The sequence below is a fragment of the Triturus cristatus genome, chromosome 6, assembly GCF_964204655.1.
Source record: "Triturus cristatus chromosome 6, aTriCri1.1, whole genome shotgun sequence".
Lineage (NCBI taxonomy): Eukaryota > Metazoa > Chordata > Amphibia > Caudata > Salamandridae > Triturus > Triturus cristatus.
Window position 1 is genome coordinate 216,755,804 of NC_140589.1, and position 21,673 is coordinate 216,777,476.

General features: G+C 42.5%; 1 protein-coding gene across 2 annotated transcripts in view; it reads right to left on the minus strand.

The window, feature by feature from the left end:
* Positions 1 to 21,673, minus strand: part of LOC146816669 (adhesion G protein-coupled receptor F5-like) — a 675,219-nt gene that overhangs the window by 493,888 nt on the left and 159,658 nt on the right. For both annotated transcript variants that reach the window (XM_085610569.1, XM_085610570.1), the window contains exon 7: positions 10,019 to 10,167. In XM_085610569.1, coding sequence (XP_085466695.1) covers positions 10,019 to 10,167 — 149 coding nt within the window. The remainder of the gene's footprint in view (positions 1 to 10,018; positions 10,168 to 21,673) is intronic.

Genomic DNA, 21,673 nt, shown 5'->3' on the forward strand with positions numbered 1-21,673 from the left:
TTATATACAATAGGACCCACGCCGTGGCGACTATAGAGCTCATAAATTGGAGTTCCAACCGGAGGTATCGGGCATGAATCCTCTAGTCGGGAATCCGTGCTGCAACATTTAAGGAAACCAAACAAAGTACTACGGCCAGGCATCGTGCACACTAACCGAGTTTACAAACTTCAAGGGCTATCGAATGACGATGTCCTCGCAAAAATGCAAGACCCTCGGTTTTTGGCAATTGCAATCGTCAAATAAAACCCAACAACTAAGAACCACAAATGCAATGGAACAATGCAAATAACAAAATAACCCGGGAGCGACCCACAAACACTTAACTGAAAGAGCAATGGCGTCACCAGGAAGGCCCGTCTATCGTCTCGCGGTACAAAGGACTACGCCAGGCGCCAAAACAGGTCGACAGTCAGGGCATCCGTCCGTCGCAGCTGTCAGGAGGCGGGAATCTTCGCGGGAAAAGTCTTCGGGCCACTTATTTCGACAACTGGATCGATGAAGCGGGGTGCACCTTCCCTCGGAGATTTCACACCAAGTTCCTCACGATCGTCGGGCTTTGGACCGGTACCGCTGATGTCGCCCCACGTTGGGCGCCAACTGAAGGACTGGGTTATTCTAAAGCCCAGCGGTGCCAGGGGACAACACCTGAAACCTTCGTGGGTTACCTGTTCCGGCGTACAAAACACAGAGACTCGGGACACTTCCGGCGGCGTCAAAGATCAGCATTTATTTACTGCAGGGATACAGAAGTCACAAGAAGTACACAACGTGTAGGTTCTGGGAGACTGCTTCAAATTGCACAAGTGGATTGCTCCTTTTATACATATTTTGGCCATAGAACAACATGGCAAACAAAGGTTACAATTTAGTTCCCACAGTAAACTTCAAAAGGGTCGCATTCATGTTTCAGAAACCCGGAACATAATTACAGCTATATTGCCGGTTCCCAACTGTAAAAACAGATCATCCCCACGTTAAGCACATTCCGTTCTGACTGTAAACACATTAAAAGAAGGGACAGAAACAGATGCACAGGAAGAACAAGGATGCACAACAGATTAGAAAAGAGTGTAGAGAGTAATAACGGAAACCAGATCGCAGAATCAAAGGCCTCGTGACTAATGCAGGCATGGCTGAAACAATAGACCAGTACGGCAAGATGAGCCCTAAGCGGGGCCATCTGCCTCTGCCGTGTCATTTCCCTCATCATAAAAGACACCCTCAAAGAAACAGGTGTCCTTCGTAAAAGCTTGGGAATCCCAGGGTCACAAAACGGACAAGGTCCGTTCGCTGGCTACTTGAGGGCAAGAGACAAAATGGATGCCGCATCTAAAATGGAACCCGAGGGTTCGAATGGACATACCGAGAAATGAGACGATCCGTACGTAGTAGCGTAGCGAAAACGCGTACACCTACTAAACTCGTCATTTGCGGTTCGCTGATACCAGATTCGTCCATATTCAAACACACCCAAAATGTGTCGTTCCGATTCACACGGAACCTCACCCGTTTGCCAACTTACGGGTGAGCCGGAGAGGGAGGCACCGGTAATCACAGAAGAACCCTGTGTGGCTTCTTGGGCCAAGCTTCCCTGATGGACGGACCACTCTGGTCCTGATGGACACGTATTCGAAATACCCCATCGTAGAAGTGATAGACTCACCAGCTTTCGCCAATACCGGGCCTCGAAAATTTCAGATTACCCACCGAAATCAAGAGTGACAACGGACCACCTTTCCATGGTGTGGAATTCGGAGAATTCCTCAATAGGCTCAGGATTCACCACCATTGCATTACCCCCCAGTGGCCACAAGTCAATGGGGAGGTCTAGAGATTTATGCGAACAATGAACAAGTCACTTCGAACTGACACCCTTGAGCAAGCGGACCCAGAACACCAATTACAATTGTTCTTGAGGGAATATCGGAGCACCCCCCATTGCACGACCCAACAGGTAGCATGGACTCTGATGTTTAATGGACCTCGTCAAGATATGATTCCTACTTGCCCAGGGTGGACTCCACCATCCCATGACATCCAAGGCACCCAAACATGTCATGAGCGAAGGAATGCACCTGCCAGTCAAACCCGGCAAGCCAGGATCCGGACACTCCCACCCAGTGATCATATTGTCATCAAAGACCGCAGGCCGAGGTGGAAGTTCAGGACACCATTCAGGCCAGGGGTCTGGACTGTCATCAAAAGTGACAGAACTATGGTGACAGCCAAGAAAGTGCAAGAAGTAGTCTTGGGAAACAAATCACTGTTCAAAAACTTTGAGAATTCACCCCAACAAACCCCTCCCGGAGATAAGGAAGAGAATATGGGGGACCGAGTATCGAGAAGATAACACGCAGGGCCACGAACCCCGGGGTCGGAGTCGGGTGGACCCTGAAGAAGACCGACAGGATCACATGGAAGCAAGCCTTCAACCCAGTGATCGGCCCACTCGCAGCCAACCCCATCGGTATAATCTTTGACCCAACCCTCAGCACAGCCAACGGCTCAAGGACTTTGTGTGGAGAAAGATCCAATTAACATCAAAATGAAGAGGCAGAGACAGCATGTCTTCCAACGTGATTTATTCCTTAGAGACACGTCTTGTAGGAAGCAGGTCAACATAACGAATGAAACACACCGTTCGCTTCCCACCTCCCAACCTTCTAATCATTCAAAACATTACAACTTGAAGGCGACGCGAGACAGCCACGAGCTGTGACAAGTAATGTCATGCTCGTGTCTGCATGCATCTAAGTTCCCACACACCTTCCCCCCTTGATAAAGGAAAAAAAAAACCCAAAAAATATGATGAATAAAAAAAATACAATTTTACTTCATTACAAAATCTTTGAACCTTGCAGGAAGGCGATGGTTACGCACCATCCTAGCAGGAAAATTCTCAAACTTACTGAAAGAAGGAGGATGGTTCCATTGGTCATTATGTTGTCCAACATCGAGAAATACATTACAGTTATGGTCTTCTTGAGGATTATTTACACCCCTAAACTGAGAAACTCTGTTTAGATTCCAAACAGAACCAGCATCAATTCTAACAGCATTCTTGAAGACTTCAATGTTTCTCCTTGGTACTGACCAAACAGGAGAACCCTTTGCAATACCTTCTTTTTGTTTTTATGCGAATTAAATTGCCAATCATTATTTCCTGTTTGCTTACAGAACCCATTTTTTTTTATAGCATGTTTCATTTTGTTTTGTTAAAGACCATAATAGAACATGCTGTTAACTTGGGAACCATAACAGAACGGGATAAGAACTTTTTAATTAAAGAGAACCCGAGTACACCCAATCTACAAATGGTTCCAAAAATCCACAAAAATCTTGAGAAACCGCCTTTTAGGCCTATTGTTAACACAAGAAATTCTATCCATAAACCCATAGGTAGATATATAGACCGCCACCTGCAACCAAGCGTCCAAAAAATGACAACATATCTGCAAGATACCACGGACTTCCTAAGAAAACAATGAGTTTATAATAGAAGACCAAACTAAAGTCATTTTATGCACAGTAGACGTGAATTCTTTATATACATCTATCCCCCATGACCTGGGATTACAAGCAATGGAATCATTCTTAATGAACAGTTGCAAATATATTGAACTACACGTATTTCTGATGGAACTCATGTAATTTTCATTACATCACAGTTACTTCACCTGGAATAACAGATTTTTTGCACAGTTGTATGGAGTTGCAATGGGCAACTGTGCAGCCCCAGCATATGCAAATCTCTTTATGCATCGTTTTGAACTGGACCACATTCTATCTACCACCATTTGGCAAGAACATTTGTTAACATAATACAGATATATAGATGACATTTTTTTAATTTGGCAAGGAGAGGAGATATTACTGCTGGAAGCACTAGATCAGCTTAAACTCATTGACGAAAGAATCCAATTTACCCACATTACCAGCAAAGAAAAAATTGCCTTTCTAGATGTGGAGATCCAATTGGAAAACAATACACTAGTTACCTCTATGTACACAAAACAGACAGACCGCAATAACTATTTACATTTCTACAGTTTTCATCAAATGAGTTTAAAAAGACATCCTACTCGCAGCTAATCAGAATAAAACGTATATCATCCACAGATGCCATTTACAAAAGAAACTGTAGAAATTTTTCTTTGATCTTCTCACTATGAGCATACCCACTTTCCATCATACAGGAAGCAGAAAAAAGAGTGGAAGCCAAGGAAAGGGCACAGTTACTAACGCCTAAAACATTAACTAACACCAAAGCAGAATGACCAGTATTTGTATCTAAATATTTCACTGAAAGTTCAAAAATTAAATGCACCATCATGAAATATTGGCCACTACTACAATTGGAAAACGATTTCATTGGCATTTTCCAACCGCGCCCAATTTTTGCCTACCAATGCACCAAAAACCTTAAACAAATACTGTGCAAAATTCCCAAACCAGTAGACCAAATATATAAAGGGACAATTCCTTGTCATAACTGTGGGAACTGCAATAACATTATTCGAGGCACCACACTTACTCATCCTACATCCTGTACCTGTTAAAATGCCCATCTGGCCTACCATGTGTAGGCAAGACAGAACGAAAAATGAAAATTCGCCTCACAGAGCATAAAAGCAATATAAGAAACAAGAATTTGAAATCTATGGTGGCGACACACTTTGCCGAAAAGAACCATAATACCAGCCAACTTCGGTATATGATATTGGGACAAGTAATGGAAAAGGAAGGTCGAGATAATAAAAAATTCTTACTTCAACGGGAATTTTATTGGATTTACAGACTGAACGAAATACACCCTAAAGTGTTAAATGAAAGACTTGAATTTAGCTGTTATTTGTAAATCAGCAACAGGTCCATTATAGGACTAATGCTTATTTTCCATGTGTTTCTTTAATCTTTTATGTTTCCTTATTTTACTGCTTCCATATCCTCATAGTTTCCATTTTTTCCAATATTAAGATGCTGATGTCATGTATTCCAGGCACCTGTATCCACAAACTTTAAAAATGATACACACAGTATAAACTAGCACATTTGATTATACACTATCTTGCTTCCGTTCTCAGTATTTTTTCCTTTTTCACTAAATGTGACGTATACTCAACCTGACAGCGTCCCTAGTAACGTGGACAACGCACCATTCACCGCGCTAAGTCGGAGGTTAATTTCCGGGTCACGCGCATTTAAGATCCGAGGCATCTTTCCTTTTCACATTTCCGGACAGAAACATATCTACTTCGCGCCACACCACGGGACTTCACAGGTACAGACTAATTTTTTTCTCTTTTTGTTATTGAGTTAACAGAAACAATGAGCACCACGACTTTAGTAACGTTCACACCGTAATGATTCACGCCGGCATGTTTATATTAGATTAACGTCACCTGAACGGCTTTTTTCGTCGGGTTAACGTCATTAACATCACGATCACCAATGAGTGAACCGTAACGTTTCTGATTAACAACAACAATTTTTGTTGAATCTATTTAAATCATTTAGACTGCAGGATTATCCACGCACCCCGTAACTAATTTCATCTGAACAGTCTGTTTTCACTTTTTTCCGATAGATAACCAACTTCACAATCAGTATATATGAAGCTGTGGTTTTAACCTTTCTTCAACTCACGGCAATACTAATACCTGGCACAGTAAAATATATGCATGTTTTTTACTACCGTCAGTCGTGTAGACAATAACCCACTTTGTTGGGACTAAAATATACTTCGCATTCTGGATTTTTCTTGGATTTACATACACATCGTTCATCTTTTTCCTAGGGTCACCCCCTGATGAAGGGCTGGTCCCTAAATGCATTGGGGCTAAGTTATATTCTGTGAAGTTTAAACAGAACATACACAAAACCTCTATATGTGTGACCACGTTTTTTGGAATGATGTATACAATATGATCCTGAAGTGGGATTGAATAACATTGAATATTTATAAAGGACCACCAAAAGAAATTAAATACATTTATTTGAACATTAAAAATTTGAATGAATCATTTGTGAAAAAGCGTCATATACGCTTTGGAGAGTCTACAGGTTCAGACCCTTCCAGGAGGAAAGGGCAACTTTATCTTGTTTACATTATTTTTCGCCTGAAGGACAGGAGGCGACATCCTGCAGACCCAAACATCATCAATTACTTTATTGAATCTAAAGAATTGGTATAAACATACAAAGAAAGAGTGCGACGGAACTCTCATACATTACATTTCATTTTGTTTTTCTCAACTCTGCGTTGGACCGCCTCATAATCCACCTTGAAGAAAACATTGTTTTCACCTAGATTTTTTTTAACCACCAGGGAGCCAATTTGGTACTAGGTTTGCGCCCTCTCAAAAGTTCAAATGGACTGACCAAGGTAACGAAATTGGGAGAAGTCCTATACGCCAGCAACATCGACTGCAGAGCATTACGCCAATTTAAACCACCCTGTATTGAAAGTTGAATAGCTTCTTTCACAACACGGTTGAAACGCGCAACCTGGCCGTTGGCCTCGGGGTGGAAAAAAGCAATTCTTCTATGAGTAATTCCACATTTCTCTAAAAAACTTTCCATTTCCTTACTAACAAATTGGGTCCGTTGTCAGTGACAATTTCTTGAGGTATTCCTTCCCTACAAAAAATGTCATCTAAAAATTCAATAACATTTTGTGAGGTGACCTCCTTGACCATTTTTACCTCGGGCCAGTTTGAATAATAGTCTATAAGAACTATGCCAAAAGCTTCATGCTTGGGTAAAGTATTAAATGGACCAATAATATCCAAACCAAGTTTACGCCAAGGACCTAGGGGAAAATCTGTAGGATGAGGTTCCGGACGTAAAGGAACAGCTGACTTGTCACTATTTGAACATTGAATGCATGAGCATACAAAATGGTCATCACACATGTCGATGCTTAGCCACCAAAATAGCTCTCTAACACGTCTCCTGGTAAAAGAAATCCCTAAATGCCCCTCGTGAGCAATTTCCAGAATAGTATTTCTAAGTGAGTGGGGAGGGATAACTTTATCACCTCTCATAACTAAACAATTTTCAACAGCCAGCTCATCATGTACTTTTAAAAAACTCATCATATCAACTGACAGCTTCCTCTGTTTAGGCAAACCTTGTACAATGTACTTTTTGACATTACTCAACTCAACATCTTTCTCCATTTCCAAAAGCCAAACATCTTCCCCTAGATTTGTTTGTTCACCATACACTCTTTCTCATTGTCCCTTTGGAAAAGAACACCACCCAAACCGGTGCTACTAGCATCCACCAGAATAATACACTTTTTACCACACACAAATGGCTTAAGACATGGGGCATTTATAATAAATTCTTTCAAATTCTCAAAAACTTTAGACATTTCATTAGTCCAAACAAATTTAGCATTTTTCTTGATAAGACCTCTAAATGGATCTACTTTAGATGCAAAATTGGGTATAAATTTTACGTAAAATTCAATAAGACCCAGGAAAGCCACCAATTGTTCTTTAGAAGTAGGAATAGGTGCATTTATAATACTTTCAATGTGGGAACGTTTAGGTTTGATGCCCATTCCACTAATGGTATGTCCTATGTACTCTACCTCCTGTGCCTTGATTTTACATTTGTCAAAACGAAGAGTGAGACCCTTTTTTGACAATGCTGCATTCTCTATATTCAAATCATGTTCCTCATCGTTCTTCCCGTACACTAGTATATCATCTTGGAATACAATGGCGCCATTTAAACCCTTCAATGTGTCTCTCATCAACCTTTGGAAAACTGAGGCAGCACTAGCAAGACCGAAAGGGATACGGTGATACCTGAAAAGCCCTTCAGGAGTAATAAAAGCAGTGAGGTTCTTTGATTCCTCTGCAAGGACAACCTACAACTAGCTAAATCAATGCATGAAAACACTTGTGCACCAGCTAAGGTTGACACCATCTCATGAAGATTGGGTAAGGGATGAGCATCTACCCAAATAGCATTATTTACACTGCGAAGATCTACACAGAGCCTAAGCTCCCCTGAAGATTTAATGGAAATCACGATGGGAGAAACCCACGGTGATGACTCAATGGGTTCTCTAATGTCTTTTCGACACAGGTCTTTAAGCATGTCCTTTAATTTGTTTCTGTAAGTAAGTGGAGCATTCCTCACTTTGTGACGAACCAGCACAACATTGTCGTGTAATCTATTGACATGTTCAAAACCTTGATATCTCCCTAATTCCCCACTGAAGACGCTGGGAAATAATTTTTTTAACTTATCAACAAGACAAGAATTGTTTTTGTGGGGAATATCATGAGACTCAACAGCATAAATCGGGGGGTCAGCTCTAGGGTCAAGCTTGATTCCTAATTGATGCTGATGCGGCCACCCTAAGAGTGACTGCCCTGATCTTGCTGCATAAATTACAAGGTCAATTTTATGTCATGTATCACCACCAGGTGATACATCAGGTGGCGAAAGTATTTTGTCAGGCCACTTGTCATGAAAAAATGTCTAAAGAAATAATAGTGTACCATGCACATGAGTCCTTATGTCCCGAGCAGGAACCTGCGTTCCCAGGGAAGGAATCTTCTCTCAGTCCCCCGCTTTCAAAAGGATAAATGGGGAGGGAGAGCCTTTTCGTCACTAGCACCTAAACTGTGGAATTCTTGCCCCACTGAAATCAAATCCCAGCAGAATCTCCCTATGTTCCGAAAGGCATTAAAGACGTGGATTTTTGCCAAGGCCTACCCGCAGGAGTAGTTTGTCTATTTTGATCTTTTTTGCTAGGCGCCATGATGCCTTCTGGTTTAGTTGCGCGATATACATTTTTATTCATTCATTCATTCATTCAGTCTCCAAGAAATTTCAAATCAATATTATCAACAGCAATGAAACATAAAGGAAATCTTGTACATTCTTCGCCCCCACAAATATTAATGACAGTGTTAACCTCATATTCATTATCATCATATAGACTGTCATGATCACACATGTCTTGAATATAATTCACTTTTCTGGGAACTGATTTGCAAAATTTTCCAAAATGACCCTTCTTGTTGCATTTTGAGCAAGTTTTTCCAATAGCAGGACAGTTTTTAAAATCTGCTAAATGTCCGTCACTCCCACATCTGAAGCAAAGAAGCTGAGTATTTCTTTTTTCATACTTTGTGCCCTTAAATTTACCATCAAATTTTGTCGAATTTTCATTTTTGTTTATCAATCTCCTTATGAACGTTGAAAACATCACCTTTAGCATTGCCTCTAATTTCTTTAACAAACTTTTCAGAATGTTCTATGGACTATGTCAATGGCAGCATTTAAAGACATATCAGAAGTAGTCCATAAACGTTCTTGAACTTTCTTGTTGTTTGTTCTCATTAAGATTTGGTCTCTGAGGACATTTTCATATGATATGTGCTCAAAGTCACACGTGACAGCTAGTGATCTAAGAGCTGATACAAAATCTTCAATTGGTTCATCTGCTCGTTGTTTTTGTGATTAGGGATCCGGCCTACACATTTGGGGCATCAGCATACTATCACCACCCCAGCATCACACATAACACAGGCCCCGGGAACTCCCTGCTGTGCAGGTGCCCCTCCCCCCAGGGGGTTCCCATCTATTCAAAGTCATTCCTATTCAGCGCAAGGCCAAGAAATATCTGTTAGACATGGGAGACTTGGGAGACCGTCATCTAATTCTGCCTGAGGGGAGGGCATCCTTATGCGTCATGCATCAGGGTCTAAAAAGCTTTGCCGCACTCCCTTCTTTGAAACTAATACGAGGAAAAAGAAAGGGAAATGCTAAAAAAAGAATGAGAAAAATGGTTTACAGGGAATGAACATTTTTTTTTTAAAACAACGAGAGAAAAAAGCAAACTGCCTCGACATGGGTGTCATAATTTTAAAAGTATTTATGTTCAGTGCTGGTTTTGTTAGAAAAGGAAGGATATTTTCCACTTTTTCTTATTATTATATTTATAGGATCAATGTCCTTTAGAAGTAATGTCATCTGTTTCACTTACCGGATACAACATGAACCAATGGTGGAGGTGAAGATGGAAATGGGAAAGTTGTATTTAGATTCCTCAATATATTTGTGTTTGCAACTTCAAGGCTTGACTTGGTTGGTTCATCAGCGATGATAACGTAATTGACATGGACACTTCCTTCCCTTGGAAAACAGTAACCATCACAAAGTTAATTAGCAAGAAGAATCTCATATCTTTTTGAAATGTGATAAAAAAACATTTTATTCTTATTTTAAACGCACACAACCTATTTCAGAATGGCTGTTGTACAGGGGTTATTATTTTCTGGTGTGCACCTGGGGTAACATGCTCCGATCTAGGACGTTGCTCGCTGAATGTCAATAATTACGCATTCATATGTGGGATGTGTCCCCCTGGGCATCAACTGGACCCTGTTAGGGGTTTCTTCGTTTATGTTCTGTTTTTCCCAAAACTAATAACCTGGGTTACTTAGAGTAGTGGTTCCTGAATAATGGTTTATTTATCGTTTTTTCATTTATAGTTGCAACCTTAGGTCAGCAATGAAGAAGACTTAACAGTTCATTTGACAGTTATACTACCTTATAAGATGACCGCCATATTAACTGGTTAGATAGCAGTCCTACCTTCATGACCACTACTCTTCACAGCATGATAATCAAAGCACAACCGCGGTGGCGGGATTCCAAGATCACTGAGCGAGGTTTAAACTGTTACCAGTAACTGCACGCGTTAGTTTATATTCATCTTTTAATTCTATGTCAGGACAGGAGGCTCCGATTATGCTTTCTCATTTCTTTATTAGAAATGCTCAGCAGCCAATAAAAACACAGTAGATAAGAGAAAAAACTACATTACCCATAACCACCAGGGTATCACATGACCAACCATAGAGACCATAGTATAAAAGGACATGTAGAAAGTATCACATCCTCTTTCTTTGTTGAGGAAAAACAGTTCAATTAAAACAGGAAGTCCAAGAACAACGTTGAACATCAGGAATCAAAAAGACCATCAGCAACAGCAGAAGTCCATATTGAAGAACACAGGACTCGACGGCCGCAGGACCTCGGAAACAGAAGAGCATCGAAAGCAGGATAAACCAGATGGAACAGCAACATCGTTACTTCGGGTCAGAACCTAAAAAGATACAGACTGCCGTATTACACATCCAATATATATAGTATAAAAGCACAATAGGGGGGTTAGAGAAATAATGAATTATACTAAACATAATGCATATGCAAAAAGCAACAGTATAAATGCATAATACGGAAACACCCTCTACGCTGGAACCACAGCCAAACTACAGAAAAGACTCTAGCGCATACAGAACGCCTCTGCACGACTTATCCTGGACACCCCCCGCTTCAGCCACATCTCTCCCCAGCTGAGAGACCTGCACTGGCTCCCCATCAGCAAGAAGATCACGTTCAGACTCCTCACCCACGCACACAAGGCTCTCCACGACATGGGACCCACATACCTCAACAACCGCCTCACATTCTACACACCCACCCGCCACCTCCGCTCCACCAGCCTCGCCCTCGCCACCGTCCCGCGCATCCGCAAGACCACCGCCGGAGGAAGATCCTTCTCCTACCTGGCGGCCAAGACATGGAACTCCCTCCCCACCCACCTACGACTGACCCAGAACCATGTCCCCTTCAGGAAACAGCTCAAGACCTGGCTCTTCGAGCAGTAGCGGATCCCCCTCCCCCCAGCGCCATGAGACCCTACGGGTGAGTAGCGCGCTTTACAAATTCATTGATTGATTGATTGATTGATAATATGTACAGAAAACAATAACAACGGGTGGGATAATCCTCGCCTCCTTGTCCTTAATAGAATTGAAAATTCTTGTCACGTATGTTCGCAAATTTAGAATTCTATGTCAGGACAGGACGCTCCGATTATGCTTGCTCCAAGCTTATCAACCACCACTGAAGCAATATGATCAATTGGCTTGTAATAAAAGGTTTTAAACACAGAATCAGAACACCAATCTGCGGCCTTCATGATGTCAAACAAAGTAACACCCATCGAGAATGTCTTAGACGCCATAGCCCCACGTGCCGAATGAACACCAAAAATGGAAACATCAATGCCGGCTTCAGACATGAGCCATCTAACCCAGCGAGCCAATGTAGCTGGGGTAACAGGGCGAAAAGGCTTCTGCAAAGCAATCAACAGTTGACCCTGCATAGCTGAACGTAAAGGAGCAGTACATACCTCATAATCCTTGACGCATTGGACAACGCAAAGGTTGGGATGGTTAGGAAAAGAAGGATAGGTAATCGAGGAAGTATTTGTTTTGGTACGTTTGGCAAGACGAAAAGTGACACCCTCAGGTGTAAAACTGCGACCTGCCAAGTCCAAAGCACGAACATCAGACACCCGTTTGCAAGAAACCAGGCAGAACAACATGGTCAGTTTGGCTGATAGTTGTTTACGGGAAAGCAAAGAATTGGAAGGCCAGGCTTCCAAGAACCTCAAAACAATGGACACATCCCATAAAGACACGTTTTTAGGACATGGGGAAGTCGCCAGACGGATACCCTTAAGCAATTTAGTAATCAAAGGGTGCTCACATCCTCTTTCTTTGCTGCTCCGCAGCCAGTTAAGTGAATTTTCTTTATTTATTACTGGATATGTTGCATTTGTTCTGACTTTTATGCCTGTTAAATGCCCTCGGGCGCCTCCCATACGCGCTTTGCCACGCTGGTGTTATTTTCAGTTTCCATGGTTCCCATCTCGTATTTCCCGGCTCTTCCGCTCGCCGCTTTCCTTCGTTTGCGGGGAGCGTGAGGTTTTTGCCACCTTCCCTGAGCCGGGCGCTTTGCGCCCGCGCCTTTTATTATTTAAGTGGAGAGGGAGACAGGGGCTTGGAGGCTCGCGCTTTGCCTGCGAACCCTCCGCTTCTCTTTAAAACCGGGCGGCCGTTACCGCGCATGCGCGGCGGCCATATTTTCTCGAAAACGGGCGATTTCTCGTCAGAGGAAGGTCGCATTTAGCGCCCATTGCCCACAGCCTGTGTTTTGAGCCCCAAATACGCCCATTTGCTATATACAATCTTTTGGGCTGTATAATTCTTCATAGGCTTTGCCTAGAGGGCCAGTTTTTTCTGTGACAGCAAGCCCTCCCTCCACGTTTTATTTTGCACTGTGTTCAGGGTTCTACCTGCACTTTTGGCTTGCTGTGGGGTTTTTCACTCCCCCTGCATTGTGCCTTTGGCCATTATTGATATTTGTCATCTCTGTGGGCATTATACCTTGCTACACTTCTGTGTCATAATGGAGGATTATTATTATGAAGAGACTCTTACTTTGACGATGATGCCTCTGGCTCTCTGGAGCATGATTTTGATGCTTTGGATCAGGGAGTACAACAGTTGGTTAATAAGGCGCTTGTTCGGGCCATTAACCCCTTAAAACGTCATTTGTTTCTCTATGCTCAACAACAGAGCTGGTTGCCGGCTGCTCGTGCATCCTCTAAATCTCCTGTGAATCCACACAAATCTGATTTTCGGAAGTTGGCTAAAAGTTTGTCAGACAAGTCCACTCGTAAGATAACGGCTGGGACTTCGTTTTCCGCCTTCCCTGATACGGATGCTGATGACACTCATTCCTCCGCTTCCTCTGAGCTTGACCCTCTATCACGAAAAAAGGCTCGTAAGGACCAATTTGTGGACGCTCCCTCACATCCCCCTATACTTACTTTTGAACCCTCTGATATTGTTCATCCCAACTCTTCATCTTGATTACCATCTCCTGCAGTGGCAGAATATGTCCAAGCTCATATTCACCAGCCTTTTGAAAAGGATGTCAGGGCCCGCCTGAGATCCGAGTGTCCACGCCCTGATTTGGCTGACCATTTGTCCGACACCCCAGAAGTGGATCCTACAATGGTCACTTATCGCAAAAAGTACGCCAAAGACCCAAAGAAGGGTCTTGACAGGTCCTGGCGTGCCTGCCAAGACAAAGTGTTGGACTTATTGGGCCCGCTTACTAAAATCCTGGATCTTGGTGTTCTCGCCAAGGAGTCTTCAGCCCTTGTTGATCCTGATGAGCTCATTGAGTGGTCCCAGAGGGCTATTTGCCAGTTGGGCAATGCCAACTGCGCAATTTCTTGTGAACTACGCCGTTCCGTTCTTCTCAAACTCGATCCAAAGCTGGCGGATCTCTCATCTTCCGAGTCCAGCCCCTTGGCTCAAGGACAGTTATTTGGTCAGCCGTTCCTGAAGGAGCTTACGCACTTTGTGGCCACCTTTAGTGGCCTTGACAAGGCTCAGGCCCCGCCGCGGCGAGCGTTTCGGCCGGTTTTTGCAAAGGCCGGACGACATAGGGGGCGCTCGTTCGGCTGTGGCTCTCACCAGAATTCCCAGAGAGGATTCCAGTCCCACAGAGGGGGTGGTCAGGACTCCGGATTCTCCACCCGTTCCAACTTCTATCCCTCTCGCAAAGGGAGAGGACAGTTTAAGAAAGGTCGATTCGGAGGACACCAAGGAGGTCATCAGGACTCCAACACTTCAGGTGAGGTTAATTCCAGCTTCCGAGGTGGTTTTGGGGGGCAGGATCCAATTTTTTCTCCACAATTGGCATCTAATCTCCAACGATGCTTGGGTGCTGGAAACGGTTCAGGGTTACAAGATAGAGTTTTACCAGCCCCAGCCTCAACTCCTCCCTCCAACCCCGTTGTTTTTCTCCCTTCAGGATCAGGAGTTCATTTCAGCAGAAATAGATTCCCTTCTCGCAAAAGGGGCAATCCTTCAGACTTCCCGTCATCCAAGAGGTTTTGTGAGCACAGTGTTTCTGGTTCAGAAACAAGGGGGCGGATCCCGTTTGGTTCTCAATCTAAAGGAGTTTAACGGAGGGGTAGTTTACCGCCATTTCAAAATGGAAGGGATCCATCTGTTGAGAGACCTTCTCCGGGAAGGGGATTGGATGGTTCGCCTAGATATCAAAGATGCGTATTTGTCGATTCCAATCTTCTGCCCCCATCATCGGTTTCTTCAGTTCCAATGGCAGAGGAACTGGTTCGAATACAAGGTTCTCCCGTTCGGCCTCTCGTCAGCACCTTGGTGCTTCACGAAGCTTCTCAAGCCCGTCGTGGAATGCTTGCGTGCTCGGGGTGTCCGCATGATTATATACTTGGACGACATTCTGATCATGGCAGATTGTCCACACAAGTTGATTTCACATCTGGAATGGTCGATCGACCTGTTACAATCTCTGGGATTTCCGGTGAATCCTCAGAAATCTGTTTTCATCCCATCTCAAGTGATAGACTTTCTAGGTTTCCAGGTCAATTCTCTGACCTGTCAGCTTCTCTTACCCAATCAGAAGATTCGCTACATCAAAAGGGAGTTGACTTCGATTATCTCCAAACAGACTGTATCGTTGAGATCTATAGCATGTGTCGTCGGACTATTGGCGTATTCGATTCAGGTGATTTTTCCGGGCCCTCTGCATTACAGGGCGCTTCAACGAATGAAGATCCGTCATCTCCAGAACGGCCTTCGCTATTCCGATCAAATTCCTCTCTCAGAGGAAGCGAGGTGGGAGATGCAATGGTGGTTAGACCACATGGAAGCCTGGAATGGGCGATCCCTGTTCGGCTCTTCTCCGGAGATGGTGATAGAGTCCGATGTCAGCCTGTGGGGCTGGGGAGCCCGGTGCGGTCCAATATCGACGGGGGGTCAGTGGTCTTCTCACGAGTTGACTCTCCACATAAATTGCCTGGAACTCCTGGCGGGATCCTTTGCGATCCGTTGTTTCACTCCCCTTCGCTCCAACTGTTGCATTCTTATCCGCATGGACAATGTGTCCGCGGCTCTTTATGTCAACAAGTTGGGCGGCACGAAATCCAAGATATTGGCGGAGATCGCCAAAGACTTTTGCCATTTTTGTCTACAAAAGATCACTGTTATTGCCGAATTCCTTCCCGGTCGCAACAATCAGATTGCGGACTGGAATTCGCGTCACCTTCGGGACTTCAGCGATTGGAGGCTTCACCCTCGCATATTCCATTCTCTTCGTCGGTTTTGGGGCCAGTGTCACATCGACCTGTTTGCTTCTCGCCTCAACACTCAGCATACCCGGTTCTTCAGCTCGAGCCCGGATCCGGAAGCCATGGCCACGGATGCATTTCTACAGACCTGGCCTCTCCTTCTGTGTTACGCCTTTCCCCCGTTCATGATGATTCCCAGAGTCCTGGCTTGCACAAAGCGTTATCAGTCGGAACTGATTCTGATTGCTCCTCTGTGGAGGGCTCAAGCTTGGTTCCCAGTTCTCCTGGAAATGTGTTGTGCAGTGCCGCTCCTTCTTCCCCAGAAGTGGAATCTCTTGCTGGACCCTCTCGGCAAGCCGCATCCCCTGATCCAGTCAGGCTCTCTCCGTCTTCTGGCATGGTGACTTTCGGGGAGCGTTGGACGGTCCCAGGCCTTTCACGAGACGCTTTCAAGTTTATCAGTGGATCTTGGGCACCCAACACTCATAAACGCTACTCAGGCTCCTGGAAACGATGGTGTGCTTGGTGTGTTCAACGGGAAACTGATCCAGCTGCAGCGGATGTATCTCTGATCATTAACTTTTTAGCGTCTCTTGCTTCCTCCAGTTTGGCTTATCGGACGGTTAATAATTTCCGTTCCGCCATTTCGGCAGGCCATGTTCCTATTGATGGTAAACCCGCGGGTGAGCACCCTTTGATTACTAAATTTCTTAAGGGTATCCATCTGGCGACTCCCCCATGTCCTAAATACGTGTCTTTATGGGATGTATCCATTGTTTTGAGGTTCTTGGAAGCCTTGCCTTCCAATTCTTTGCTTTCCCGTAAACAACTATCAGCCAAACTGACCATGTTGTTATGCCTGGTTTCTTGCAAACGGGTGTCTGATGTTCGTGCTTTGGACTTGGCAGGTCGCAGTTTTACACCTGAGGGTGTCACTTTTCATCTTGCCAAACGTACCAAAACAAACACTTCCTCGATTACCTATCCTTCTTTTCCTAACCATCTCAACCTTTGCGTTGTCCAATGCGTCAAGGATTATGAGGTATGTACTGCTCCTTTACGTTCAGATATGCAGGGTTAACTGTTGATTGCTTTGCAGAAGCCTTTTCGCCCTGTTACCCCAGCTACATTGGCTCTCTGGGTTAGATGGCTCATGTCTGAAGCCGGCATTGATGTTTCCATTTTTGGTGCTCATTTGGCACGTGGGGCTATGGCTTCTAAGGCATTCTCGATGGGTGTTACTTTGTTTGACATCATGAAGGCCGCAGATTGGTCTTCTGATTCTGTGTTTAAAACCTTTTATTACAAGCCAATTGATCATATTGCTTCAGTGGTGGTTGATAAGCTTTGAACAAGCATAATCGGAGCCTCCTGTCCTGACATAGAATTCAAAATTTGCGAACATACGTGACAAGAATTTTCAATTCTATTAAGGACAAGGAGGCGAGGATTACATATTATGCATTTATACTGTTGCTTTTTGCATATGCATTATGTTTAGTATAATTCATTATTTCTCTAACCCCCCCTATTGTGCTTTTATACTATATATATTGGATGTGTAATACGGCAGTCTGTATCTTTTTAGGTTCTGACCCGAAGTAACGGTGTTGCTGTTCCATCTGGTTTATCCTGCTTTCGATGCTCTTCTGTTTCCGAGGTCCTGCGGCCGTCGAGTCCTGTGTTCTTCAATATGGACTTCTGCTGTTGCTGATGGTCTTTTTTATTCCTGATGTTCAACGTTGTTCTTGGACTTCCTGTTTTAATTGAACTGTTTTTCCTCAACAAAGAAAGAGGATGTGATACTTTCTACATGTCCTTTTATACTATGGTCTCTATGGTTGGTCACGTGATACCCTGGTGTTTATGGGTATTGTAGTTTTTTCTCTTATCTACTGTGTTTTTATTGGCTGCTGAGCATTTCTAATAAAGAAATGAGAACGCATAATCCTCCCCTCCTTGTCCTTTATAGAATTGAAAATTCTTGTCACGTATGTTCGCAAATTTTGAATTACTGCTTTGCATGAGCACTTTGTTGCCTGGTTATTATACCGCGTAGGGTAAGCAGGGCATCACGTCCCCTATACATTATTAATATCATGCTAAACTAACCCAGGCCATATTCAACATCAAGTTTATAAGCGATTTGCGATAATAACAGCACACAACGGTGCAAACACAACGGTTGCCTTAATACGCGGGCATTGCGTCTTTTTCACATTCCGCCAAACAAATACGAAGTCTTATTAAAGACTTACTGCAACTTGGTAACTGCATCCTGTAAGCTTAGAATCAGGGCTTCACATGAGCACATTGTTGAGATTTTACGATTACAGATAAACGCGGGCATCGCGTCTCTTTTTTAACATCACGCCGATGTAGATAAACCAGCAGTAAGCCTTTGTTTTTTTGTATCACCTAGTCCACTGCGTTTTTTAATCAACACGCCTAACATATTAATTACTGCACTTTAACAATCAGCGCGGCATCTTTTACACGCTCTTTTACATGCTCAACAAAAAAAGATGTTGACGAATACAACAGCCAATCTTTGTCATTTCAGCATAAAAACAGAGCGCCCTCGTCAACCAGAGCCTTTATCACCTAAGCTCAGAATATTCTTGCATCCATCACCTGTGTTTTTAAGCATTAGTTTACCTTATTATTTAGGAAGGTCTCCTCAATGGATATTTTGTGTTTATTATATTACAGTGTTGTTCCCTGATGAAGGGCAATGTGACCAAAATGCATTGGAACATCCATCCAACAGTCGTGTAAAAAATCTGGTTTGACGATTAAAATCATCATGATTTGAAGAACATACATATATTGTGAATAAAAAAGCTACAAATACTATCCTACCAATCGGAAGTACTATTCTTTTCATTATAATAGTTTTTGGACAATAGGAACATAAACGAAGAAACCCCTAACAGGGTCCAGTTGATGCCCAGGTGGACGCATCCCACATACGGATGCACAATTATTGACCTAAAAAACATTTTACCCTAAATGAAAAATGCATGGTATATTTGGAGCCAAGTGTACTAAGATTTCATTTGCAAAAAAAGTGTTCACAAATATGTCCAGAAACATTTTGTGAATAGAATTAGATTTTTAAATACGGTTTGCAAAATTACGATTTGCAGGGGATTGACCAGTCTAATTAATATTAATTTGGCAAGTCTAAACTTGCAACCTCGTTTGACTGCAAACACATGGATGTTTGTGAAGAACAGCGGATCATCATCCAAGCTGGTTGCATTCCCAAATGGAAAAGCTTTTTATCTTTTTTTTTTTTAATCAGGGTATACTCCTTAATGGAACCGTTGTTGCTTTAAAAAAAGATTTTACATTTGGTAAAACTTCAGAGGCAGCAGCCACTGTTCCAGGCAGTGGTGCTAATGCAAAGTCCCCTTTAGGTTGACAGCACAATTCTCAACAGACCCCCTTGCCTTTTGCAAATCCCTTGCCACCTCCTTTGAGGAGTAACTAACTGATAAATGGATTGCAACCGCTAACCTGTGTCTCATGGCATACCAACTCGCAATCAGGAATGAATGCCCCTTTCATGTCCCTTTCAATTGCAATTGGGATGGGTCACAATACCCATTATACAAATTTTAAAACTTTTCAGAATTATAAAATGGATTCTCTATATTAGAAATAGGGATTTCACAATCACAAAATCTGTGGTTTTGTGAGTCACAGGATTTGCGATTTGAGAATCCTCCATTTTATCTGGTGTCAAGAACCTACATTTTGAAACTGTGAATGATGCAATTTGTTAAAACCATTATATTTTCAGACTACATTAATATTTTTTTTTTCATTCATTCTATGTGCAGCAGTAATACTGTCGCCAGGACACTCTCTCTGAGTAGCTGTTGTGCCTGAATACTGATTTAGATCTGAATTACTTTTTAGAAAAGGAGTGAAGGCCTGAATTTTTGACCAGGCTTTTTGAGGGGAGCACCCTGTGTTCCTTGCTAGAGCGGCAGTATTACTAGCTCTGGGGTACTCTCTCTGAGTAGGTCTTGTGTTTAGTAAATCTACAGATTGATTCTATGACTTCAAAAATGACAATAACCTTCACTGACAATAAGTATCCTTTCAATATGGAGGGCAAAAAAAATAGAAATAATTTATCAAACGTATCCAGCAAAGGTTACACATGCAATGTGATACATTTTAAGAGAGAGGATTACAATCTGCACCTAGAGGTTTAAAACCTTCCACCAATGCAGATGTGTGCATTTCAGAACTCACTAAACTCTCCCAGGTGTTGCTTGGAAATATTCAAAAGATACAGATTTTCTGAAATAATTATTGAAAATTATTTTGAAGTCCATTTCCTCACGTGAAAGCATAAAAATGAGTACTTTAAAGAGTGCAGTGGAAATGCACATTCCTACTTTTTGCATGCTTTCTTCTCAGAAATATTTTTTTCTGGTTGGAGAAGCTTTTGCAAACATTGTTTAGAAAGAATCAGCTTTAAAGCACACTCATGTTGCAAAATAAGTATAAGAGTCCGTCCAATAGGTCTAAGGACCAATTCCTTGAAATAAGTATACAAATCATATAAGAGAAAGTCTCTAGAGGATTCACAAATAGAAATGACCGGACATGATGCAGCAGTTGGCAGAGTTCTCCAAAATACTCCTCTTTATTATTAGAAGACCCGGTATTCGGTCATGTGGTACAATCGTCCAACATCCAAGGCAGCCAACACGTGTTTCGTCTGTACTATATGGGTACAATGACTTTTTCAAGGCAGTTGACAAGGAATATATACATATAAGCAGTAAGAAACAAATTAAGAGCATTTAGATAGACGGAAGACTGCATCATCTCTTGATGGTAGTATATAACCAATGTGTCCAATAGAAATATAATCCAATAAACAAAGATAAAGAAAGCTTCTATAATTATGTGAAGCAAAGTCCCAAAAAGAAGACCCGATCAATAGAAACATCACCGTGACCAAGCATGAATACAATTTAGGGGAAAAGGAAGTCAGATGAGAAAACCACGTTAAGCCCAAAGTTAGTCAAAAAGGTTAAGAAGATTTATAAGGAAATAAAAGTTTAACAGAAAGTAATCTGTGAAGGGAATTGTAGTGTGCTCCTAGCCTTAACGTTCAGTTGAAGAATCTGATCCATTAAAGAAAAGCTGTCAGCCTATTGATAAAGACTAAGACGCGTATATTAGTTACACAACAAATAGATGATAAAATCAACAACTGCTGTGTATTGCATGCCCCACCTCAAAATCTGATTGAATGGTCCACCAATCCAGTACGTTATTATAAGTAAGGCATCAAATCAAATAACCATCTCCGTGGTCTTATGAAATACAATTCGCATGAATTCTAGTGAGAAAACGTAATGAAATTTAGCTAAACCGATGGATTTAGGAAGTATGAATAAGTGATGTAATATAACAAGCGTATATACCAAGTACAATAAACGCCACAAAGTTAATACAATTGCAATAATAATGAACACTCACCAAGACAATACTTGAGTCGGTATAAGAGTGTGTAACGCCCAGTCCGAAAAAAATATATAATAGTGCACACCGCAATGGGGTGTGAGTTGGTAGAGAAACCTAGAAAAAATAAATAATAAGCGTCTAAGTAAAAAACAATAACTATGCAAT